Source organism: Poecilia reticulata, chromosome 7 (genome assembly GCF_904066995.2).
Source record: "Poecilia reticulata chromosome 7, P_reticulata-male-v2, whole genome shotgun sequence".
NCBI lineage: Eukaryota > Metazoa > Chordata > Actinopteri > Cyprinodontiformes > Poeciliidae > Poecilia > Poecilia reticulata.
Window position 1 is genome coordinate 9,963,744 of NC_088836.1, and position 26,524 is coordinate 9,990,267.

Sequence of the window (26,524 nt, forward strand, 5' to 3'; positions counted from 1 at the left end):
AACCATGGTTTCGTTCACACCGAGCTTAAATGCAGCGGCTCTATTTCCCTCCTGTAGTGCCTGATCGACAGCTCTCAACTTAAAAGCTGCATCATATGATTTTGAAAACATTTCTCCGTCATGCCTGCTGCTAGCATGTGGTTGTTCTAAATGAAAATTGGCGCGTTCTTCTTTGATTTACAATTTTGACTTCTAATGATTCACTTCATGCTAGAGAGCCCCCTGGTGGTTGAAGAAAAATCCACAGAAAAGCCACACCGGGCTACAATCCGCATGGTTCAAAGCTCAGGAAAAAAGTAGCAGCTTATAGTCCGGAAAATACGGTACCGTAGGTGGAATTTAATAATTTCCACGGCACACTAGTGTGCCACGGAACAGAGGTTGAGAAACACTGGATTAAACAGATATCTTTTCCCACTCAGAGAAAACCACCGTGCCGTGTGCGAGTAAAGGGGGAGGCGATAGGTGACACGTAAGTCACGTTATTGCTTGGATTTTACAGCTCCACCTTAAGTCCCTGAACTTCACATTTTAATGGAAAAAAAGTTTTGTAGAAATGTAGTGAAGTAGAAAGTACAGATACTTACTGTAAAATGTAGTGGAGTGAAAGTAGAAAGTATCCATTATTAAATCTACTTAAGTAAAGTACAGATACACGAAAATTGTACTTAAGTACTTCCCACCACTGTGCTTGTCTAATTCTAAGGTTGACCGAATGCCAATTTAACCATGGAAATTATTGTTTTTTTAATTTTATTTTGCAGATAGAAACATGTTTCAGTGTTTTTAGACATTTCATCAGTCTAAGTATTTTATTATGAGCTAAATAAAATCTAAGCTGGCAGAGCTAATTATCCAGACACTTCCTGCTTGTCAAAATAAAAGCACTTCCTGTTATATTCAGTCAGACGCTTAACATCCTCTCTCCTTTATTTACTACAGAGTAATTCATTCATTGTGTTGTTCTTTATTCATTGTGCGTGTTTTAACATTTGCTGCCATAACAGCATCCAAAACTAAGAAAAACAAATCAGATTGTGTTCACTTGCATTTCCTTTAGCTACAAACTCAAGCAAGTCTGACCTGACATATCAAGATTGTGATTTGGATTTAGGTTATTTTTATCATCAAAAGTGTAGATATGTATTATTTACATATTTGCTTTTAGTGCTAAATATATCATAACCAGCAGACTATGTAATGATGATGACTGATGTAGGGATATAAATAAACAACTTCATCATGTTCTGAAAACCATATTTCAAAACATGAGTAGAACCCGGGGAGCTCGAACAATAAAGACAATAAAAGACTCATGGCTTGCCTACAAAACTGCATTTCAGCAACATCAAGTATACCAAAAAGTATGAAACCTTCAGTAGTCATGTATTTTATCTCTGCCCCAAAAGATTTCCTTTGCTGGTTTGAATTTTTCTATTTCATCCCAACTGTGTCTGCTTTCCATCCTCCTATTCCTCCTCAATCTCTTTAATTTTTTCATTCTTCTACACCCTTCCTAATTCCCTGAGCATTTCACCACCTTCTTCTAATACTGCACTGTCTGTAATTTCCCTTGTTTGTCTGGAGGTTGTCATATGTATTTTTTTTTCTCCTCCCTTGAGCCTTCATGACACTGCAGTAGTTTATTAGTTTCAGTGCAGCCTGACTGCAAAGAATCACCGCCTCAAATATTACTCTTTGTTCAGAGGAGTCTGCAAGGCTGTGGCCTTTGTCTGCGATGCCTCTAACTGGCTTCCATCCAGGGTCGCCACGAAAGGAAATGACAGGCGTCACGGACGCTGGTGAAACCGGCTCTTAATTGCAATGAAGATTTTGTCTGGTTTAACGTTCAGCTTACATTTTTGTCATTCATGGTGAAACACAGCTGAAAGGGTTTACATTGCTGTATAAGAACAGAAACGGTTCCTTTTCATTTCTCTGCTCATACATCCAAGATTTACATTTGATGTGAAAGAGTTTGACACTTTAAAGTGTTTAATAAGGACGTGTTATGCTTCGACTCATGAAGCCACGGGTAATAGAGAGAGACCATTAATTTGGTCTTAATGTGAATCCAGTTGTTCTGTGAAGAACTCAGAGGGTTTTAGTGAACAAACGGCACCATAAAGACCAAGGAAGTCAGAGAACGTTGTGAATATTTCTTTAATAAAAGATCAGAAAATGTAAAGCGACTGACAAGTAAGCCGTCCACATAAACCAACAGGCCGGATAAGGAGACAGTTAGTCGGGGAATCAGCCAAAAGGCCCTCTGTAACTTTGGAAGAGCTGCGGAGGTTCACAGCTCAGGTGCAAGAGACTGTTGGTTGTTCATCCCTCGATGTATGGGGTCAACGTACATTAGTGGAAGAGTTGCTGTGGTGAGAGGAGACCAAAATCAAACTTTCTGGCCAGCATGCAAATCATAATAACACCAAGAAGGCATATCACATCTCCCACAGTGAAGCATAGTGGAGGCAGTATCAGGCTGTGGGGGCTGGGGATGTTTTCCGTCGTCGTGGCCAGGGAAGCATCTCGTAGTTCATTAAAATGTTTGACATTATATAAAATAAAGGACAAAACCGCGCCACACATTCCAAATTTTGATTTGTAAAAAAACTGTGACCATTTCATTTTTCCTTCCGCTTAACAATTTTGCTACACTTTGTGTTGGTCTGTAGCATAAAGTTCCAGTTGAGACCATGTTCCAACAGTTCAAATTTTCTTGCACCATGTTCCTATCTGCATTTTCTGACTGTTCATGTTCCTGCTGCTTTCAGAATGTCCTTCGAGGCTGCAGCGTGCTGTTGGGTCCCGCTACCTCCGGGCTTTGGCGGGCTCTCGCTCAAAATCAGAATCACCTTCTCGGCGGTGGTCCGGCTGAGCTGACGGAGCTGCTGGAGCAGTACTCCAAGAACCTCGCCCAGAACATGAAGCTTACCTACCTCAACCCTGTGGCCTTGGTCTCCCCCAACATAGGTGAGAATAGGATGATCACACTCGCAGGCGGACGCACGGTATCGTCAAAACCAATAAAAACGAACGGGTCGCTTGTAAAGTGCTAATCTTTGCAGAAAATTCGATTTGGTTTTCTTATAATTCTCAAAATCTCTGCTGTGAAATCAACCAGAATGACTCATTGTGAAGCGGGAGATGAAGAGCGCTAATGCAAATGATGATGGCACAGCCGGAGCCCTTGGCAGGAGCACAAAACGACTGAATTTCACACTCCCACTCAAACATAGCAGCTAATTCTATGAGCACATGCACAAAAACCCTGAGGCGCGAACGCTCTGGCCAACGCACCATTCAGAATAACAGATGCCAGACGTACACACTCACACACGCTGAGGAACACGAGACAGGAATGCAAACATGCTGCAGACACACACTAATAGGAGCTAATATTAGTTTTAACATTAGTCAGATTAAACTGAAGATGAATACAACAGAAAGCTGGAGTATAGACATTTTTTTATAATGGTTATTTGTGAGTCTGCCTCTTTATTATTACATTGAATATAATTCCAGATTTTTGTATAACTTTTCTTCAGGTTAATTTAGAAAGTGAGCTATTATTGTTACAGGTTAATTTTCTAAACTACAGAAAAGTAATAGTTAGGGAACCTCAAATGTGAAAAATTGGACTGATTACTATCATATGTGATAGTAATACTAGTAATACTGCTGTTATGTTAGATTTACCAATGTTTTATTTTTTTTTGTTTATCCGATTACCCGATTAATCATAAGAATAATTGATAGATTACTTGATTACTAAAATATTCGTTTGCAACAGCCCTAATAATTTTACACGTTCGCATAGAAATAGAATAAAGAATGATCCCAAAGAAATGGTGCTGCCGCTCCATATTTTATGGGTTGTAAACAATTCACTCGAACACATTTGTTCTGTACGGTGCAAAAACGTAAACGATAAACAGAACGTAATGTCTTCCAGCTTTTTCTGTGTAGCTGAGAGCTCGACACCAACAGCAGCACAGCGTCAGCAGCCCACACTGCTGATAGCTGGGAAGGAGATAAATGAGTCCATTTCTATGCTTTCCTGTAAACTGGTTGTGAGTCTGTTGGTTTTTCACTTTTCTTCTATTTTAACTGTTAAACCAACTGGTAAACAAATGTTTATATCTGTTTTTAAAAGAATAGTAGCTTTTCTTTTATGTCTCCGTGAGATGAGCAGCATTAGCAGCTTTTGGTGACATTATTATTAATAATAATAATTTTTGAGTACGATGCAGGATTTAAAATGAACTGATGTGTCTAGTCTGGCCTGGGAGAGATGTCTGTGGTTCCTTTCTGAACCTGTTACCCCATCAACCCGATGTGGAAAACTAGCTGGGCAAATGCCTTTCCATGCAGTTCAGCTTTATTCTCATCTCCCCTCAGTGCTCTGTCTGAGATTTCTCCCATTGACTTTGGTTTCTCCAGACCAATCGGCGAACAGAAGGAGAACTTGTGAACGATGATATCCATTTTCTGGGCTCCTTTAGGGTTATAACCTGCTTGTAGCTTCGTTCACTGACTCCGCAGTGAACAAAGTCTTGCAGTCTGTGTTGGCCACTTTTCCAAGCATTGAGAAATTAAAGTCGGACCAAGAAGAATGTTTAAGACATTTTATTGCTGGTAAAGATGCCATTTGGCTTGGCAATTTCTATTTTGGGATGGTTTGCATTTTCTGGTAAGCTTCATTGGGTAGTTTCTTTCATGATCAAGCTGGCACATTTTATACGTCACGGCCAAACGCCAAACATTTGGGTATCATAATCGAATTCTTTGGAACTTGAAGTTCACACCTCCATTAGACAATCATTTTCTCAATAGCCAATCGGGTCTAGACCCCGTGTATGAAGCAAAGCATAAATCAAGGAGCTGTTTTTTTTCCAGGCTAGTGGGACACAACAGATAGAAATTGATCTTAAGTATGTGTGCATTGATGCATGTCTTTTTCAGTGACCCTTGGGAAAACGTTAACGTGTTCACAGGTTGGGACAACCTGTGAACAACAAAAACCTCGAGCAACCGTAACTGGTAACTGCGCGCCTCAGGTAACTGCGGCCGTCAGTCAGACAGCAGAAACCGATGCCAGAGAACACTGGTGTGGTTTGCGTCACTCCAGTCCTTAAAATGACTGGAGTGATGCTTGGAGTACGGCCAGGGGCAGAGAATAAAGTTTGTTTTTTAACACTTTTTTGCAATCCTAATCACACTAAATCTGCTCTAATTAAAAACCTATTGCACCTAGACTCTTTAAACCTGAACTAGATTATTCTCCTCTTCAATCACAATATTTGTTTGGGATTTGTGAAACCTTTTTTTGATTTGTGAAACTTCAATAAAAATGTATTTTTAACACATTTTTGCTTCTGGATCACACAACTGACCCAGCTCCAACACTACACCTAGACACTTCAAACCAGCAGTGGATTATTCTCAACTAGTACCAGAATATTTAGAACCATGTTAGTGATTTGTGAAACTTTCATCTGATTTGTGAATTTTTTTTCTGATGTGTGAAACATTTTTCTGATTTGTTAAACTTTGAGAAAGGGTGATTTCAGATCTTTTTTGCTTCTGGATCACATTAAATTTTCTGCAGCTCCAAAACTACATCTAAACTCTTCAGTCTTGGAGTGGAATACTTGCACCTGGCTAAACATTTTGAGCAGAATGAAACGAAAAATCAGAAATAAAGAGGTGTTCGAAGACCTAAAATGAAGGAAAAGCCGTGAAGCAAAAATATTTCTACGTTTGAAGTTTGACATTTGTTATTGTTCCAACTAGGACATATCATACTAATAATCACTTGTCCATTTTGAGTTTTCATTTTCTCAAAATGTTGCAAAAAAAAAACACTTTTTTTTTTTTGCATCACTTGCCCACTTTCAGTTTTCATTCTGCTCAAAATGTTGTTTTGTTGTTTGTTTGTGTTTAAGAAAAACATTTCTAAACATTTTTGGAGCTGGGTCAGTTTAATATGATCCAGATGCAAAAAAGTGGTAAAATCAATCTTTATTGAAGTTTCACAAATCCAATAAAGGTTTCACAAAACCTAAACATGGTTTTAAATATTCTGCTATTACAGCAGGATAATCAAGTCCAAGTTTGAAGAGTCTAGGTGTTGTAGTTTTGGAATTAGAGCAGATCTCATGTGACCGAGACCAAAAAAGGATGAAAATTGTCCTTTATTGAAGTTTCAGAAATCCCAAACAAGGTTATAAATATTTGGCTTGAAGAGCGTAATGTTCCAGTTCAAGTTTGAAGTGTCTAGGTGTTGTAGTTTCGGAGCTGTCCTATTGTAACCCAGATGAAAAAAGTGTTAAAAATAATTTTTTATTGAAGTTTCACCAATCAGAAAAAGGTTTCACAAATCCCAAACATGGTTTTAAATATTGTGATTGAAGAGAATAATCTAGTCCAGGTGTGAAGTGTCTAAGTGTTGTGGATTTGTAATTAGAGCAGATGTAGTGTGATCCAGACACAAAAAAAATTGCGTAAATCAAACTTTATTCAGTTTTCACAAATCAGAAAAAGGTTTCACAAATCACAAACCTGGTTTTAAATATTCAGCTTGAAGAGGAGAATAATCCAGTCCAAGTTTCAAGTGTCTAGATGTTGTAGTTTTTAAACTAGAATCAATTCAAGATGCGGAAGGTAGTGAAACATTTGGTGGAATTGCCCTTTAGCTATCGGAAGCTAGAATTGGAAACCAACTTCAGCTTCGTCTCCCAAAGTGGGTTTACTAACAAGCCTTAATAATGCATGTGAAAGTATACTGTTTGTCTCTGCTGGTTTCAAGTATATTTTGCCCCCAAAGTCATCTTCTCTTAATTCAGTGGATGTGTCTCTTCACATTGGAAATCATCTAAGTTGCAGTGAAAGTGAAGCCTGGTGCTCAGTAGGTGGGTATACTATAGAAATACCATGACTGGTGTAAGCAGAGGGACCAGTAGACATGACTAATGCTATTTTCTTACTCCTACACATATGGAGACATTGTTTTTGTCTTCAGGCAAATAGGATTGAATAGATGCCAGGAGATTCCAACTCGACAATATGATTTCCCTCTTTTGCTGTTATTTCCATGAATTAACATATTTATTTGGCAACGATTAAAAATAAATAAATAAATCAAATTTCTCCATGTGATTTTTAAAATCAGGCAAAAAAAACCCAAAAAACTTTTTAGCACATCAGCAGCTCCAAACATGTTTTACATATCCTCTAAAAAGAATGATTTGGTTAATTTCTAAGGTTGTTCCATTTCTGTTTGCCAGCTGGTGAATGTAGATGGTTCATAATTTTAATCTGTCCTTGAAATCAAGTTTGATTTTTAGTTAGATTGAAATGCTCCTGTGTTCGGATCCGTTGAGGGCAGCAGGGGCCGTCTTCTTTCTGACAGAGAGTCGATAACAGTATAATTCTGACATCTTATGTGTCCTTGGTAGCATAAGTTGAGGGTGAAAGAAGGATTCAAATGCAGAATGTTGCAGGCGGCCATCGGGGGAACCTGATGGGAAAGAAGAATTTTGGTATAAATTTTAATATATATTTAATCAATCTGGAGAATAGGGCTGCTAGTATTGATTTTTTTTTTTGTAATTGATTACCCTGACGATTAATCAATTAATTGGATACAAAAATGGCATATTTTGCTGTTTTTTATTTCACCACTTGAGCCTTGTTTATGCAAAGTTAATACATTAACAGATGCAAATGAACAGATAAAAATCATTTTTTTAATAAGAAAACAAACATTAGAACTAATCTATTTTAACATTATCAAACAAACAAATATAGAAACAAAAATCTGTTGGTGCTGCAGTGGATGTGAAAAGTATATGAAAGCTGAAAGTGAAAAGGTGTTGGTGAGTGTGGTTACCGACTGAGTGGCTGCAGGTGTGACCATCACAACATGTTTTGGACAGTTTTGGCTTAACACGCTCTGACTGTGTTGTTATTCATCAAATGGCCTTTTTTATGTTTGTTTACTCCACTTGGCAGTTAATCAATTACTTAATCAGATGGCTAACTATTTTAATAGTCAATTCATCACAATTAATCAATTTAATTGTTTCAGCCCTCCTGGAGAAAAAACTTCCAGAAAAGCACAAAAAAGAATAGACAGCAGTGCAGCAAAAATAAAACGACAAAACAGATTACCAAGGCTAAAGTGGCTGAAATTTAAAAACAACTTCCCTGCCCAGGAGTTTTTAGACAGAGTGTTGTGAAGAGAGAGTGCTAAGCATTTCAAACAGGTTCTGGTTTTCAACATTAAAATTTTACAATGTCAGTTAAATAATCTCAAGTTCACACTTTCAGCCAACTTTATCTTTAATAGGTTTTGCTGTTGTATGTGCTGTGGTTGTTGTGACTTTTTTACACTTATATGTTGTTCAGTATATTTGCATGATAAGTGACTGGTTTACAATTATGTTAAGCATAATGATTATTATTCATTGAACATGATTGTATATAATTACAAAGGTGAAGTGAAATATATTTTAGTGCGAGACATGATTTATTTGAATAGAGGAAGTCTTTTATTTTGAAGAATGCTTAACAGGATCTTGTTCTGTTTTTTTTTTGTCACTGTCTTGCTTTTGTTGATTTTTGGTTGCTGGGTTACGAACAGTTGTCGCCGTTATCAGCTGTCGCCGTTTTTCACCTTAATAAAAAACTGAACAGAAATGTTCAGGAGAAGACATCCGAGCCTGCGTCCTGAATGAAGAAGCTTTCACTCCGTCACAGTGGCGCTTTCACAGGAGAGTACAATAGGAAAATCAACTGATGTGTTTGAATGGAGAACAAACCCTGAAGTACTGGAAGACCACGATGCTGTCATTGATCAAAATCTACTTGATACCATTCGTAGTTGTTGAAATTTTTCACATATAGAATTTGATCTGTTTGCCCCTCAGTCATGAACCTGGACCGCGTGGAGAACCACACCCACGTGCGACGGCGCTTCCCACGTTATCAGAACACCTTGTTCCGTGGTCAAGCTTTGTGGGACCCTTACACTCACGTGATACTGCCCCCTGCTGCCCTGGTGCCGCAGCGACAGCAGCAGCAGCAGCAGCACAGCTGGAAGGAGAAGGAGCGCTCAGAGAAAGAACGTAAGCGAAGACACGCTAATGGAATCACTGAAACGTCCGAGGTCTAGAACCACAAAAATATTCTGACTCTGGCTTCTCCTTTCCAGCCTCGGCCCCTCAGAGTGTCGCCTCGGCCCCTGCCAGCATCTCAGCCAATCAGACCAAGGAATATGCAGCAGCTAGACGCAGCGTTTCATTGACTGATCCTCCCATCACCATCGTCATCTTGTTGATCTATCGAAGCCTTGGGGCCGCGCTGCCTCCGAAGTACCACGCAGACCGCAGAGGAGTGAGGTGGGAAGGAGTCGTTCCTAAAATGTTTTGATACTTTGCTGAGTGAGGCCATTCAGTTACTGAAGCAACTAGTAAATCATTACCTTTATTCAATACTAAACCGTCTATCATTAATTTTATTCCAAAATATCTAAATTGTTTTAAGTGCTATGTGCTGCAATCTCTTTTACAGCCTTTCTAAAGAGCAGGGCCTCTTTCTACTGTTTGTTAATCTTCTAACAAAAACATAAGCTCACAAAACTAAAGCACATGGTTTTGGTATTTGGTTCCTTTCCTCCTGGATGGCGTGAACATTAAACATTGAACATAGAAGTCGGCTAGCTTCTAGGTTAGTGGAGAAACTGCTTTAGCATTAATTACAATATTGCCTTATTTGACATCTGTTCTTTTTTTTCTCTGTCTCATTCTAACGGCATCTTCCCTCCCGTCTGCCGTTTCTCACCTCTCCTCTGGGCTTAATTACATAGTAACGAGCTGTCCAGTTTGCAGTCGGCATCAATGAAAAGCCATTCATATCTAATCTAAAATGCAAATCCCGCTGCCTTTATTCTTCACCGCCGAATATAAAACTCTATTAGTCCGATCAAGTGACTGGTTGGAAATGCTGCACTGTCTCTCTCTCTCCTCCCCACCAAGGCTTCCCAGACACCCGGTTATGAACTCCCCGGTGGTGACCATCTCCGTCTACAACAACCAGACGTTTGTGGGCGGTCACTTGGACCAGCCCATACTGCTGGAGTTTAAGCTGCTGGAGACGGCCAATCGCAGCAAGCCTCTGTGTGTGCAGTGGAACCACAGCAGCCCGTGAGTGCAAATCCACACATGAATGCGTGGACACAGCAATGCAGCAACGTCGGCACCGTGTGTGCTCATAGGGCTGATTTGCTTAGTTTTTCATAATACAATTCTGTATTAGAAACGTTGTTGTGGATAGTACGTTTCTTAGGGCGCATTAATGATTTGATCTCCCCTAATTTTACACATTGATTTGAAAAAGTGAGTGTTTCTCATAAGTCAGAAAATATATTTCTACAATTTTCCAGGCTGTGTAAGAACCCTGAACTCCTTAATTTCTGCTGAGCTGTCATAGCAGAGAAGACATCAATATATATATGATTAAAATAATGGTAGTTGAGCACTATAAAGAGTCGCTGGAGTTTATTCTGAGTATAAGGGTAAGAAGCAGAGCTGATGGAGGCTGTTGAGTGGGTTTGAGACATTTCGTAGCAACACACCAGCGTGGTTTTACCACTGCAGAAGTGGAAAAACTGTCCAAACTTTACTAACGAACTTCTGGAAATACTTCACTTGTATTTTGACGAGTCGTTTCCCATGGTCCTGCAATTGAAACCCTTCTGTTTGCAGACACGAGAGCGGAGGCTGCTGGACGGTGAGGGACTGTACAGTGGTGTACAGGAACACCTCTCACGTCCGCTGTCAATGCCAGAGACTGGGCACCTTCGGCGTGCTGATGGACAGCTCCCATAGAGAGGTCGGACACACATCAAGCATTCATATCTAATGCTGATTTATACCATGACAGGTTCTATCATGATGTGCTGCTCAAACAATCTACCATTGCTAACCCTTATGTGTAAAACTGTCTGTCGCAGCATTTCTCTTTTCATCTGAACATCTTAAATGGTTATGGAAGCTAATTTGGCTAGTTTTTTCTCTTTATGTTTATGCACAGAATCTAGTCATGTCGTCATGCCTCATTAACACACAAGGCTGATCAACAAAGGTCTGACAGAGTTTCTTTCCTTTCCCTTCTTTCCTATCTTCTCTGTGTGTGAGCAGCAGTTGGAGGGGGATCTGGAGACGCTGGCCATGGTGACTTACTCCTCCTTGTGCGTCTCCATGCTGGCCCTCCTCCTCACCGTCCTGGCGCTGTCTTGCCTCCGGGGCCTGAAGTCCAACACTCGAAGCATCCACTCGAACACAGCGGCAGCCATGTTTCTGTCTGAGCTGGTGTACTTACTGGGGGTCAATCAGACTGAACAACAGGTAGAGATGTGTGGTGTGTTTTTTCCCCTAAATGTTGGTCTGTTCTTACCTGTCGTGTTATTTTGTCTGTAATGTATGCGATATAGGCCGGCTTTTTAATTCAGTCCATGTGTAATATGTCATTTCCAAGACACATTAACAATTATTTACATCTATTTTCATTCTTTTTAAAAGCTTATGTCTTTTTATTCAATAATTTTATTGACTTTTATGTTGAGCTGTTTCAGTCTTGACATTTTGAGAAAGTTTTTAACCGAACCTGTCTGAAATCAGAAAAACATGGCTCCACTCATCAGTGTGTGATCACTGTCTTCCTATAGTTACCTCCACTTTGTTGTTTCTCCCCCCCCCTCGCCTTTTCTAACGTAAGGATGTCTGCTTGGTTACATAACACATGTTCTCGTGTTGGAGTGTGTTTGCAGAGCAGTGAATCCTGCAAAGAGGGAAGTGCAAATATGTGCTCACTCTGCGTGAAATCCAATTAATTAAGCTGTATCCCACCACTCTGTGGACTGTAAGGTTCTTTGCAGAGCGATTGGTAACTTCTAGCTGAACAATATGTTCTCTAACTCATGAACATCACGCTCCGTAAAGCATGTTAGTGCTCGCAGCTGTGCTGTGTATTCACTTTTATTTATTTTTTTTACTAGTTTGTGCCTCTTTCTGTGTTAGCACGCTCCTGTTTGTGTGTGGGAGTGTGAAATTCATCGTCTGGCTGTATCGCTGCCAAGGCTGCTGTCTTTTTTTTTTTTTTCTCCTTTTTATTTTTGCATCGTCCTTGTCACTGTCAATTTGTGCTAAGCTTCTCTGGCCTCAAAATATGAAATTTAGCCTTCTGCTTTCTTTAAGCTAGACATACACACAGAGCTCAACTACAAAGGTTTAGAGCCATACATGCTCATTCCAGCATAACTAGCACATCTCAGACATCCTAAAGTCTCATTCCAGGTTTCTGTCCTTTGGTAGAAAACTATCCTGAAGAAACACCAGTCAGGTTGATTAGCGGTTGTGAAGTTTGTAAATGTTTATAATATCTGTCTGTTATGCGTTTTGTGAAAACCTTGAGTAAATATAATCCAGTTTTGCTACACCTTGTTCAGGATACCATAGAATTTAAGCAAAAAATTTAACAGAAAATAAACAGATATATTTTTTGTCCTCCACACCAATCTGTCAAATTTAAGTTTAAGCAAAATTTCTAGACTTTTTAAAACAATAAAACCTTCCATGCAAAATAATGGTAGTAAATGGGAATAAAGTGGAATTTATTATAACAAAAAAAAAATACTAATCAGTATTGATGCTTGGCCTTTAACGGGGACAGAAAGTGTTTGTGTAGTTAAAGTTAAAGGAACAATTAGTTGATATTTGCTGATTATTCTGGCTTTCTGCATAGTTAGCCAATCTGCAGTCAACCTATGGGAGAAGTGTTGTCTTCTTAAGATGTTAAATCATAGAGATGGTGTGATGAAATATGTAGAAAATATAACTATTTAAAACTTTCTATACTTTGATATCTGTAGCCTCTCAAAGCCTTTTCTCACTAATTGATTTTTTTAAAAAAAAGACACGTAAAAAGTTAAAATGGCTCACAGGAGACCTATTAATTTAGCAGAATACTTAGTCAGCCTTTAGGATTTTTGACAGAAGGAGTTAGTCAAAGTATATCCTAATCCAGAGCAGGATACAACATCACCGGTTTGTATGACTGCTCTCTTTTTTTTCTTTTCTTTTTTTTCTCCTGACAATCAGTCTATGCAAAATTCCCAAACTTGAGTACTGTCAAGTTGTTTTGATGGTCTTTCTGGTTTTAGCCCCACAGTTCACTCAGAAGACTTTGTGGGTGCTGTAATTCAAGATAGTAAAGACTTAAATCAACCAGTTCCAACATCACTCCTGCAGTCTGAGAGTAATATCTGACAGATCTTAAATGCTTGTTTTCTACATTATTTAAATGACGTCAACATAACTTCCACAACAAACACATCTTCACTTTAAGGATGATGTGTTTGTGAAGCTTTTATCTGCTCCAGTAATATTCGCTGTAAGCTATGCTATTAGGACTTCAGCTGACTGCAATTAGCAAAAACATTTCTACCATGTTGCTGTAAAAGAAAATGCAGCTTTTATAATCATCACTCTCTGTAACTTTCGTGTTTTTTGTCGTAATCACAGTTAAAAGGCTCTACTGGCTCGAATTTCTCGATCACAGCGATTCCACAATATTGACTTTCAGTCGTTTTTGTGCTTTTTCCTGGAAATATTCTGCAGCACCATGCCCTAAACTCTGTTCATTAGTAATTGAATCATGAACGGCTGCTCTTTCACAGCTAACACCTGCGCTGCTGCGCTTTAATGAAGACATCTTGTTGATTTGCGGGGAGAACCTGCTTTGCATTAGCTGGGCACTCAGTTTTTCTCTTTTCCCTTCTTTTAGCACTACTTTTATTTGTGCTCCCATGTCTAGTATTTTTGTACTTCCTTTTACATATCCATGTTCTTGCCGCTGTATTCGATTTTCCATTCCCTCCACCCCCAGGTTTTTCATTTCTCTCTCTGTTTTCCCTCCAGTTCTTGTGCACGGTCGTCGCCATCCTGCTGCATTACTTCTTCATGTCGACGTTCGCTTGGATGTTTGTCGAGGGTCTCCATATCTACCGCATGCAGACTGAACAGCGCAACATCAACTACGGAGCCATGAGGTTCTACTATGCCATCGGCTGGGGCGTGCCTGCCATCATCACAGGTATAACGCGGAAACACGTCTCCGTGGAAACGCAAGGCGGGTCTCGCCTCGCACAGGATCTGCACCGTCATATCCGTCACGTTCGCTTCAGCGCCAGCTTGGCTGTGGAGATAAGGCCTTCCTATTGACACTTCCATTAAAACCGTTTCGGTGGCATTTTAATATTGCGATAGCGAAGCAGAAACTCGCAAGCAAGCAATTACCGCTGTGAGACATGTAATATCTGCCGGCTTTACTTTCTCTCCTCTCCCTTCACACGCGTACATGTGCGGTTTCCATCCCGAGTCGTAATGTGCTGTCAGCTCACCTCTATCTGCTGCTGCTTCTGTCACCGTCAGACCTGCAAGCTGCCGTCTCCCTTCACCTGGAGAACGGATCCGTCTCCCGCTACCTTGCACACACCTACTCACACACGCGCGCGTGTCGTTCGCCTCGGGCAAGGAAGGTGCGCTAATCTGTCTGCCTTCGTTTAGGCTTTTCCAATCTCTTATGGTTTTGCAATTCAATTTTGAATATACACATCTGTGAATGTCAGAACCTGGACAGTGATCTCTAAGGATACAGCTGGACTGAAAACATCGTCGATGTCCTGGCAGCCGCATCTAGCACACGAGGACAATGTCAAATGAATACCTGCAATGAGATACCACATCCATTAATTAACTTTTATATTGTTCCCATTGTGTCATATTACAACCTTAATCTTCAATGCATTTTTTTTTAGATTTTCTTTGGCAAACCAAAACAAGTTTGTACATAGTTGTGAGTTCAAAAGAAAAGGATACATGTTTTCCTTTTGTTCTCTTTTTTTTTTTTAGAAATAAAAATAATAAAAAAAATGTGGCATTTGTATCTGAGCCCCCTGAATAGATGCTTTAATACTTTGAGCGTGTGAAGCAAAGTGTAAAAACTGAACTGCATGTCACAGACGGCGCTTCATTTAGATCTTTGCGATTGACCACAGACACAACCTTGACGTCTCGTCTCTCTGTTTCTCTGTCTCTCCGTCTCTCTGTCTCTCTGTCCTGCAGGCCTGGCTGTGGGTTTGGATCCTGAAGGTTACGGCAACCCAGATTTCTGCTGGATCTCCATGTATGACAAACTCATCTGGAGCTTCGCTGGCCCTGTAGCAATCGTCTTACTGGTAACCGTCTCCCTGCACATCACATATCCTGCACTTAACTCTGAAAGCACCCAAACCTAAATTAAATGTTATCAAAGCAGTGAAGCAAAGAATGATTTTTTTTTTTTTTTTGGCTTCGTGTCTAATGATGTGAAAATAGTACCACCTAAGAAAAAAATGGTCTAGTTCTTTGAACATTGCGTGAAAACTTGCTTCCTGGCTTTTAATCTTTAGCTTAACTTCTAAGCAGGTTTATGTCATCCGCCACAAGTGGCAACGCTACACTTGATTTCAGGATGAGAGCCTACTTGAACTTTACTGGAGCACAGTTTTAATTGCTTTCCTCATTGTGTTAACGCCTTTCAATTTGAAAACAACAACCCACTTTTACCGATCCTCAAATGAATCTTCCACTTCAGTGTAACGTCTCATCATGGTATGAATCATTTTACTGAACGATTGTTCTCTGAGGTGTGGATAAATTTGTTTGAAGTCGAATTGGTTGCCGATGGGCAACTATTTTATCCCCATCGATTTTGTGTCAGCTGTTTAACCCGATACCAGACGTTTCCAGGAGCAGAATTGGATTTGTTGAAACGCATTCTGTGCGTTGCCTTACCATGGTTATTGATCTCCCTTTATCCAGATGAATGGAGGGATTTTCACAGTTGTAGCCAAGATGTCCTGTAACCCGTCGCAGAAGGAGACGAAGAAACTTCCCGTCATGTAAGTTTCCTTCTCAACTCTGTTTTCAGTTTACAGACACGATGCTATATATTGACTGTGCTAAGCTAAATTAAATTAAATTATTTTTTGCTGACAAAGGGGTGAAGAGGCAATCTCTTAACCAACATAACATGGTCTCTTGTTTCACATGTTGCTGCAGAATAAAATGTGGGACGCGTGAAAATGTTTCAGTGCAATCCAGATTCAGATCTAAGTACAATACAATCCAAACTGGAAGAATTTACAGTCCAATCCAGTTGATCAAACAATCATATTTGGTAAAAAATAATCTAAAAGAGCCCAGATGACTTCGTAGAGCTGTAAACTTTGGAGCAATCCCTCATCCGGATCAAGAAAGTGACGACTGTGGACCCATTCTTAAAAGAGAACCAGAACCAGACTCTGTATGGGCACAGCCTGCCCCTGTTTCTCTCTGCTTTACTCAAATATGCAGGTTCTCTATAATAAAAACAAATTCCTTTATAAAACATGAATGATTTGTGTGTATATATAAATGACTGTGAACGTCTTTAATAGAGCTTACCTCCAGTTTAATGTAGATTTCCTTCTTCTCTGTGCTGCCTCTCACTGTTTCAGTGCTACTATCCGAAATGCCTTCCTGCTGTTGCTGGTCGCCACCTCCACCTGGCTGTGTGGCCTGATGGCTGTAAATAACAGCATCCTCGCCTTCTACTACATCTTCGATGTTCTCTGCCTGCTGCAGGTACAAACAAAGTGCAGAGCGCGCGCTCCGAATCTGCACGGATTCAGGTCAGGTCTCAAATCTTACTCCGTTGCTTTCTCTTCCTCAGGGCATGTCTGTGATGCTGGTCTTCACTGTGTTCAACTCTGAGGTTCAGGAGGCCTGGAGAGTTGCCTGTTTGGGTAAGAAGAGCCCTGGAGAAGAGCTGCCGAGGCCGGCGCAGAGCACCGTGAGTCCCACACGTTTGGTTTTCCTAAACCATACGCGGATTTTACCCGTCGTTGGCATTAGAGGAACTTTCATGTGATTTAGCCTGAAAATAAGGACGGAGCATTGTCAGCGCCGTTGAAATAATCTTTAATGTCCCAACAGGCTGGCCATTATTGAGCCGTAATGACTCACAGAGTGACTCTAAAGTCCCAATGTGAAGCCATAAATCATCTCTCTGCATGACCCCAGAGCTTTTCTCTGTGGTTTATCCCAGCGCGGTCTCTCCGAGACACATTTTCACCGCGTCCCATTACTTGTTGACACAAAAACTCTCCTGTCCTTCGTTTCTACTTCCCTCAGTCCATCCATCAATCTTTCCTGCCCTCCCTTTACTACTCTTCAGCTGCCCTCAGGGTTTGCTGCTGACCCACATTAAACAATACACCATCCACTGGAACGCTGCCTGTTCTTTAGCCTCTTCAATGAAAGCACTACGCTGTACTTATTTCATGACTGCATGTGTGTGTGTGTGTGTGTGTGTGTGTGTGTGTGCGTGCGTGCGTGTGTCAGTAAAATCCTATCCTACTTTAACATCTTTACTCTCTTCTGCCTCGCGTGTTTATTAGTTCAGCTCAGTGCACATTAGCCGCTGCTATTCTCAGCTAAGGACTCTCGATTTTCCTCTCTAGTTTGTGTGTGTGTGCGTGTGTGGGTGTGTGTGTGCGTGTGTGTGTGAGAGAGCGAGCACATCCATGTGCTTTGTATGCCTCGTATACAATTTGAATACAATATGCACACGGCCCCAAGAGAAGCATGAATGCATTTGTGAGATATTTGTATGGTAGGGATGTGCTTGGATGAGCAATTGTGCGCGTGTGTGTGTGCGTGTATGTGTGTGTTTTACTCCCCGTTTCGCTTTTCCTCTCCATCACTGAGTCATCTGGGGAAGAAGCCTGCAGCTATTATTAGAAGAATACTTTGGGGTTTTTATCTTTGATGGGCAACATATATTAATGGCTGCTTATTAGCGTGCTTTTCTCCTGTCTGACTCATGTCCTGCTGCATGTTATTTATGAGTCGCTACTTATAGTGTGCGGAGTAGGAAGGGCTGCGTCAGTTAAATGCTGGAGCTCATGCTCCACTTTATTTCCTATGGCTATCTACACGTTTTCAAGGTAATGGAAAAATACATTGGTGGCGTTCTTTAGGGCTAACAAAGCTTAACAAAAGCTTTGAGAAAAATTTTGATTGACTGAAATCCACTGTTATTTGTAAAATCTCAAAGCAGAATGATAACTCCGGGTTTGAAAGGTCTATTATGTTCTGTCTCAATCTGAGGTGACCCTAATACAAAACAATTGAAGGCTCCCTTTTTGATTTCGAGAGGCAAATAAATCTCAGTTCATGTTCATGTAGCTCAGTGTAAATATTTAGTCTTTTTAGAGCTTAGCGAGGATCAAATGAAGTCGATATCCCTTTAAAACGATCTGAAAGGTTTTTACTCTAGTGCTGAAGTAACAAAGCAGATGCTGAGTATATAGTGAGGTTGGTCAGATCTAATGTGGCGTGCAATGCTGTAGTTGTGTGCTTATAAACCAAATATGCACATAATGGTTTCAAAACAAGCATGGAGAAAAAAAATCAAAAACTATGGAGGGTTTCTTTATGTAAAAAAGTGTTGTGAGACACATTAACACAACAGGCTTACTTCCATCCTACAAAGAGTTAATTTCACAAGATCTTATGAAACCCTCAGATAATCATCCTGATGTTAATATATGGCAAGAATAGTCAGGAACAAAAAATACTGGCATTTTATTCATTAAACTAAAGACATTTTTGAAATCTTGTTGTCCTCTGGTATGAATCAGTCATGTTTTGTGTGAGTTGTGTTGTTCATGTGTGTCCAGGTTCAGAATCTCTACCATGATGCATCTCTGCTGGAGCAGAGTGGGTTGCACCGCATCACCCTGGGAACCTCCACCGTCTCCTCTGTCAGCTCTGCCAGGTATTCAGCAAACGGTTTACACTTTTACCAACGTACTAGAAATCAGTCTGCTTTGAAACGCTTACACACTTTGACTAATTTAATTACAGCCCTGATAACGATGTTCAAAAAGCATCTAGGTTAATTATTTGTTTTACTTTTATTCCTGTACCACTGTAGGACTTTTATTTTTCTAAAATTAAAGTCCAACCTTTAATGCGAGAACATGTATTCACAAATATGAAGAAATATTTTTGTCCAATTTACAGTTCAGGTAAGTTTCTTATTTTTAACTATTATGTTCTGCAGGGTTATGTTCTTGGTCCTATTTTATTTCTAGTTTATTTCATTTCTTTATATAAAACCTGTGCTGATAGTATTTGTGTTTTAAATTATTTTTAAGCCTTCAATTTGCAAAGAGTCAGTTCAGATGTACATGAAACTCGTTGCGCTTTCATTCCAATTCTGTTGACTCAGTGGATATAGAAAGAAAAAAAAAGTGCAAAAAATGCAGAAACCAATAATTCCACCATCTGGGATTTTAAAACAACTCTAATTGCATGTATTTATATTTTTATGGAGGAACAGCGCGAGGGGGTTCTCCACTGAATGAATGTACTAGAATAAAAGTTTGGAAATTATACAACGTTTTTAAAAGACTAAATCACTTTCAGGCTTTTTTATACATCTTCAAGAGTGGTGACAACAAATTGTCTCTTTGTGTGACCACTGCAAGAAGTCTACAGCATCAGCCATAACAGACAGAACATTAAAAGGATAAACCGATGTTGGCTCTGAATGACGGAGAGATCATCATTCAGCAGGGACTGCATTGGGGGTTTGTCTCATCTCTGCTGCTGTCTGAGTTAGGATTAGATTGCTTCAGAGAGGAAATTCCCTGGTTAGTAAAATCCCCACTGTGTCCTTTTTTTGGGTCAGTGGAGTAAAGATGAAGAAGATTGGATTGAACAATGAACTGTACTACATGTAGAGCGACACTAATGGACTCTTAAAATCGCAGTTGATGTCTTTAGGGCTCAATGATTGTCTCAGAGTTTATGTACAGCACACACACACACTAGATGGCCGGATGTGCTTTAAATATATGTAGGTCTACTGTGAGTTGTGTATGTACTCATCTGTCCTCGCTTGTCTCCTCCGCCTGTTAGAGAAAATCTGTTGGCGCGTCAGAATCTGGAGCAAAACATCGTCCACACTGGCGCGACTGACCTGGATGTAGCCATGTTCCACAGAGATGGAGGTTAGGGTGCAGGCACACACACATGCCCACGCACACACACATAGACGCACACACACTAACAGGGAAGGTTTCACATCAGCAGTGTCTAATTCCAGTCCTCAGGGAAGTGTGTTGCACGTTTTAGATGCATCCCTGCCACAGCACACCTGATTGGACGGGTAAACTGCCCGCTCAGCATGTCACCGAGCTCTGCAGGTGCCTGCTAACGGGCTGTGGTGATGCAGGGAAACACGCAGAACATCCCTGAGGGCTGAAATTTAACATCACCGGTTTGTACGCCGAACTCTCTCCACATCTGGGCTCTTTTCTTCATAAAAGATAAATCACCTTCAGTGCATCCAGAAAGGAGAAAGTTTTCAGTGCTCTGGTCTTATGTTTATGTCTCTTCTTCATGCTTCAACCCGGCCCTGTTCAGGCGGGGATTCGGATTCGGACTCGGACCTCTCCATGGATGAGGAGCGAAGTCTCTCCATCCCTTCCTCTGAGAGCGACGACAATGTGCGTCTGCGGGGGCGCATCCAGCGGCGATTCAAGCGCTCCAATCACAGCGAGCGCCTGCTCACCGAACCCACCAACAACGGCACCAAAGGTAGATGAGCTCCTTTCCTGTTTTCAATTTCTGAGCGAACTCGCTCATGGGAAGTGGGATTTCATCATAATGCTTGGTAATGAACTCGTCAAACATCATTTTCCTTCCAGTTGAAAAAATGTGAACCTTCTCGTGTTGGGCTTTCGCAAAAAGTTTGTGGTTATAACTTGATGCAGTTCGGATGAACATTTTTGCTGTTATTTTGGGGTCCATGCCGACTCAAGACAGATAATTAAAAATAGTAAAGTCCATGGAAACCCTTCAAGCATCTTCGCTGATCTGTCGATTCATACGATGAAAACACGTAGCAGAGATTGGCACGACGTCAAACAGCCAGAGGAAGAAAAATGCCAGCACAAGTCGTCACTATCGAACACCTTTCTCTTTCCGAAGCTCGTTAACTTATATCATTTTCTCATTCTCTTGACAATTGGTGAGATAAATGTCATGCTTGAATTGTTCTTCTGAAATGCCAGATATGTGTAAATCAATAAATCCATAAAGTAATCTTTTTTCCCCCCTAATAAGCTGTTTGGATCAGTTGAACGTCATTTGGGTTTAAACCAGAGCGCAGCGGTCTGCTGCGAGATCCAGATGGCCGGCCGGGTCCAATCAATACATCACTGCCGTCAAATCTAAGAGCAGCGCTGAGATAGCCAAAAGGTCACAGTGTGAAGGGACCCATTGACTACGACAAAGCATTAACCCCTGAAGGAGCAAAATATGTTAGAGGCTGTCAGCTGAGCAGCAGTTAACCTCCCATCACTGCCGATTCAGACGACGGTGGGGAAAATGTCCCAGGCCAGGAAAATCAGAGCAATAAAAACGACCACAAGCTCCTTAAAGCCTTGCTCTGTGAACAGAGACTTGAATAACAGAATGTATTGTTCTGTTATAATCCACAGTTCAGTTCTCACCTTGTGTTTGTACTTCTTCACTTTTCTGAATCTGTTTTGACAGAGCAACGTAAAGTGGGACAAATTGAAAATTGAAGGGAACTGATATGTGATTTTTTTTTGTTTTTTTTACTAGTAAAAATCTGAAAAGTGTGTCATGTGTTTTTATTCAGTCCCCCAAATAGTCAGTGCTCTGTAGAGGCACCTTCAAATCGCAATTAAATCTCCAGATGATTTTATTTACTTTACATGTTTATCTCTTTCTTTTTAACCTGTGTGCCGCGTTTGCTGTTTTTTTATTAAGATTTAATCACAAACAAATTGACTCTATTTATTGATAAAAATGACTTCTGAAGGCACTGAGCTTTACTTGTGGATATACAAGTAGAGTAAGGGAAGCTGAACACAAATGCTTGTCGAACTTTTCAGATTTTATTGGTAAAATACATTGAAGGCTTAATGTCAACCTGAAGAATGAAGTAATAAAAGTCTAACCCTGGAAGCAGTAATGCATGTTCCAGAACTGAAAACCAAAAACTCATCCCACTATAAGTGACTAGCGGTCGTCGTCCGTAACCCAAAAGAAGTCGCTTCTGTTTTTCATGCAAACAGATTTGGACGGCAATGACCTTCTGTCCTACTGGCCTGCTTTGGACGAATGCGACACCTTGCAGAAGTGGGGCTCAGAGCGCCCCCTGGGGGGGGATTACAACAAGGACGCCGCCAACAACAACCAGCTTGACGCAGCGCTCACCAGCGGCGATGAAAACGGCCTCACCCAGCCACACAGGCACCGCAAGGGTGAGAGAGACGTGAAGCTACTTCTTCCTCTGTCTCCTGTCGTATAGTTTAATCACATGCAAAAGAAAGAATTAAAATGTTTCTTGTTGCATCTGATTTGCATCATTGCAAGATTATCATGTGCAATCTGCAATCAGGCTTGATTTTCATCCATATATTAATGTCTTCGATGTATTCTCCCAAAAATGTCTCCAGACGGAAAACTTCAACTCCTATTGAAGACGTCTGAAAGTCAGAAGCTTTAGCGTAGGAAATCTGAGTCTGATTTTCATGTCTGCCTCAGGCTGTTCATTTTTCACAACCGAAACCGATGTGGTTTTATGATTCATAGCCTTTTAACAGCGGCTGAAGGCAGACTTAAAATATCCAAAGTGTCACTGTTGTCTTCTTCTTTTCATTCTCGGTTTTTTTCTGCATAAACCTAAAATCTCATTTCTCTTTCAAATCTTCTCTTACATTCCTCTCAGGTGATATTGTTCATTCCCATTTTCCTATTTTTCTTTCGCAGGTATCCTGAAGAATCGCCTCGGTTGCCAACCAGCATTGCAGGGTCTCTCCACCATGGGCCGGGTCCCCAGTGAGCTCAACTGGTACCGTACCTCCACGCTCGGCCACCGAGGCGTTCCAGCAGCCTCCTATGGTCGCATGTACTCCGCCACCGCCGGTGCTACAGGAGGCTCTGGTTCTCTCTCCCAGCCGGCTTCCCGCTACTCATCCAGGGAGCACCTAGACTCGCTGGCCAGGAGGCAGCTGTCTAGGGATCCCCTCGGAAGACAGACAGTCGGGGGGTCGAGAGAGCGTCTTGACTCCCGCGGCTCCCGGGATAACCTGGATCTTCTTCCCAGGAGGAGGGAACTGGGGTTGGGACTAGGGGCAGGGCTCGGGGGCTTGGATCACCAACGAGTCTCGTCATCCAGGGAAAACTTGTCAGGATCCAGGGACAGACTGGACAACCATCACACCGCCAGCTTCCATGCGTCAAGGGAGGACTTGAGTGGGAATGGAGGAGCCGTAGGAGCAGGGATGGAGGGATACCTCAGTGGTTCCAGGTCCCAGTTGAACACATTAACTCGGCGGCAGGCCTCGTCGCGAGAGCACCTCGGAGGAGCTCTGATGAGCAGCAGGTCGAGGGAGCAGTTGGAGGCCAACGGGGTGGGGGCTCAGGCTCAGCCTTGTCGGGAGTGGCTCCGCAGTCTACCCCCCCGGCAGCCCTCGCACCCCGACCAGCCTCTGTCCGCCTCTCCTCCTCCGCCAATCTCAGAGGAGCCACAACAAGAACAGCTACCTCCTCCAGCTCATGTCAGAGGACGCCTGGACTCTGCACCTTCATGTAGGTACCCTGGTCAGACTGTCCCCCAGCTTGCAGGTTCAAATCCAAACCCTCTGGTCCGACAGCCATCCAGTGAGCAGCTGGACATCTTATCCTCCATCCTGGCATCCTTCAGTTCCTCTGTCCTTACTCCTCCAGCTGCCTCTAACCCCGGCCCTAATGGCTCTGTCCACGGACCCTCCCCCTCCCCGCCCCAGTCCACCACTCACAGCATGTCGGAAGTCTCCCCCGATTCAGAGTAAGTTTGTCTGTGCTTCATTCCAAGCCAGAGGTGACCAACGTCAGTCCTCCAGGTTTGTTATCCGGCATGTTTTTGTTCTCTCCCTGGTGGTAATAACTACCTCCTCAGCATGTCAACGTTTTACAGAGGTTCTGCTAACGAACCATTGCTGGGTCCAGGTGTGTTGAACCAGGGAGAGAACTAAAACATGGAGGATACTGGCCCTTGAGGACTGACTTCCTTATCATTTTCTTCTGCATTTTGTGGTCCTGAAATAGTTTTTAGTTTTTTTTCAGCTTACAGCCTTTAGCTCATCTCTAAAGAGCTGTCAACTTGTTTCTAAGTAACTAATGCAATCTACAAGAAAGTGTGCAGTCTTAATAGTTTGTTGCTCATTAAACAGGTATTATACATAGTTGTATGGATACCTATTTGAGAATGCAGCCGCTTTGAACACATAGAACAAACAGTAAGCACCAAAACAACTTAGAACTAGAATGCTTTCAACTCAGGTAGGAAGTCAGTCTAACCCCGACTTCAGAGACCAATAGCATGAGGGGCTGTTAGCTTGATTCTGAGTAACTATTAACATAACTCTGAGGGTGGTTTCACACCTGTTGGTATTAAGTCATTTTAAAACAAACTTTGGTTCGTCTCACCCCTTTGTGTGGTTTGTGTCAATGTGACTACAGCAATCACGCTAGGGTGTGGACCAAAACAAAATATACCCAGATCACTAGGCTCAGTACCATTTCAGATGAACTCTTGATCAGTTCATTTCTGAATGTGATTCAACCTCAACCTAACACAGCTACCAGGTGTATGAGCCAATTGCTTTTCTGTAGTCAGGTTTGCGTTGCCTTGCGGGATCATGCAGCAGAGAAAAGAACATAATAAACAATGTTGGCATCAGAAAAAGTTACAAATTAACAAACTCACCAACTGACTTGAACCAAATTAAATGAACTACACGTGTGAAAATTCCCTTCATAATCATTTCAGTCTTAGTGGCTCTTAGTTTGACTCTAATTAGCTGTTAGCTTGACTCCAAATCGTTTTTAGCTTGAATCTTAGTAGCTTAATTAGCTTGACACTAAATTGTTGCTAGCTTGCTTCTTCAAACTGAAATTGTTCTCACTGCTACAGTGCATGCTCCCAGTAATGTTCATGACACCACCTTTCTTAAACCTAAAAAAAAAAAAATGTGAGTTTGCTTTTGTTCATTTTATTTTAGTAAATTGAAATTGGGAGCATTGGCGTATGAACTTTCTGATGCTCCTTTTCTTTCCCCTTCACCTCAGAGCCCACAAAAGCGAGGGACAGTCTTGATGACAGCCTCCACACCCATTAATGCATTGCAACAGTGCTGGAACAAAGCTCAAAGGTCAAGGATGAACTAAATGGACAACCTGGGAAGTAGAAACAGAATTGACTCAGAGGAGACAGAAAAGGCGAAGAGGCAAAAAGAACATTTACAGACAAAAAAGAGAGATGGTCTGTGACAAAAGAAGAAGGTTGTGAGTGGGTCGTTTTGTGTATATCGAGTTTTTAAGTCCCACCGCTCGCGATCTGTCGTTCCACGGACGTTGAATAAACCACCTAATTCTACTACCTAAGAACAGTTAGACAAAAAAGAAAATTACAAGCAGACAAAAAAATCTTCTCAGATGTTACACACACATACACACACACGACCATATGCGATAAGACCTGTCGAAACAGAAGAAGAAAAGTGTCTGTAAATAGCCTTTTTATACATTTTTTATCTTTTTCATTGAAGGTGAAAAAATATCTTGTGAAGTTTCTTTTTTTTTTTTACGCAGTCGTGTCCGTGTGTGAGGTTGTGAAAGAGGGTGAAGCGAGTGCTGTCTTGTGTGTTGCCGATGGAAGAAATTTCCTCTACAAAGTAAAAAAAAAAAAAAAAACTAAAATTTCTCCCCAGAAATACATTTCCCTCAGAATGTTGTCCCTCAAACCTTTGAACTTCATGTAAAGCGGCAGGGGTCTGGCAATAGAGTGACGAGATTATGGGAAGACTCGGTTGAAGGGGTAATATCAAAGTATCGAAACGTGATTGTAAACAGAGGAAGGAAATATTATAGGAGAGGAGAGCTGATGGAGCAAGATGATTGTGCAAAGAAAGATTGCTAACAACACATTAGACTCAAAGATGGTTGCCTAACTACTAAAGCTCAGTGACATGATGTGTCTGCTGCAAGAGGGAGATTGTGCTTTTTTTTTTTTTTTTTTTGAGCTGGTGCATATAATCACGACCCGGTGCTCTCTGAAGCAGACCGTATCAATCCGCTGACGTAACGGGAACATAATCAGCGCAGTTTTAAAAACCTGGTGGGTGAAAGTTGATCTCGCCGTCTGCCTCGCTCCATGAGGCAGGATCGAGTCACAACCACTTTTAAGAACCCCTCGAGGCATCTTTTTACACTTTGATGCATCATGACTCAACCTGCCTCCGGGGGCAGCACAGGAGCAGCCGAGTCTCTCCAGCAGCAACCAGGAA

General features: G+C 41.4%; 1 protein-coding gene across 3 annotated transcripts in view; it reads left to right on the forward strand.

Annotated features, from left to right (window-relative positions):
* The window catches only part of celsr3 (cadherin, EGF LAG seven-pass G-type receptor 3), a 107,017-nt gene extending 81,400 nt beyond the window's left edge, over nucleotides 1-25,617 (forward strand). For 2 of the 3 annotated variants that reach the window (XM_017305689.2, XM_008413214.3), the window contains 17 exons: nucleotides 2,778-2,976; nucleotides 8,937-9,134; nucleotides 9,221-9,407; nucleotides 10,044-10,211; nucleotides 10,773-10,899; nucleotides 11,208-11,414; nucleotides 13,986-14,160; nucleotides 15,192-15,304; nucleotides 15,930-16,009; nucleotides 16,607-16,733; nucleotides 16,822-16,941; nucleotides 18,833-18,930; nucleotides 20,079-20,170; nucleotides 20,586-20,759; nucleotides 22,268-22,456; nucleotides 22,965-24,024; nucleotides 25,308-25,617. In XM_017305689.2, the coding sequence (XP_017161178.2) occupies nucleotides 2,778-2,976; nucleotides 8,937-9,134; nucleotides 9,221-9,407; nucleotides 10,044-10,211; nucleotides 10,773-10,899; nucleotides 11,208-11,414; nucleotides 13,986-14,160; nucleotides 15,192-15,304; nucleotides 15,930-16,009; nucleotides 16,607-16,733; nucleotides 16,822-16,941; nucleotides 18,833-18,930; nucleotides 20,079-20,170; nucleotides 20,586-20,759; nucleotides 22,268-22,456; nucleotides 22,965-24,024; nucleotides 25,308-25,335 (3,342 nt within the window). In that variant the 3' untranslated portion in view covers nucleotides 25,336-25,617. The remainder of the gene's footprint in view (nucleotides 1-2,777; nucleotides 2,977-8,936; nucleotides 9,135-9,220; nucleotides 9,408-10,043; nucleotides 10,212-10,772; nucleotides 10,900-11,207; nucleotides 11,415-13,985; nucleotides 14,161-15,191; nucleotides 15,305-15,929; nucleotides 16,010-16,606; nucleotides 16,734-16,821; nucleotides 16,942-18,832; nucleotides 18,931-20,078; nucleotides 20,171-20,585; nucleotides 20,760-22,267; nucleotides 22,457-22,964; nucleotides 24,025-25,307) is intronic. The other variant, XM_008413213.3, reaches the window with a different exon arrangement.
* The last annotated feature ends 907 nt before the right edge of the window (nucleotides 25,618-26,524 follow it).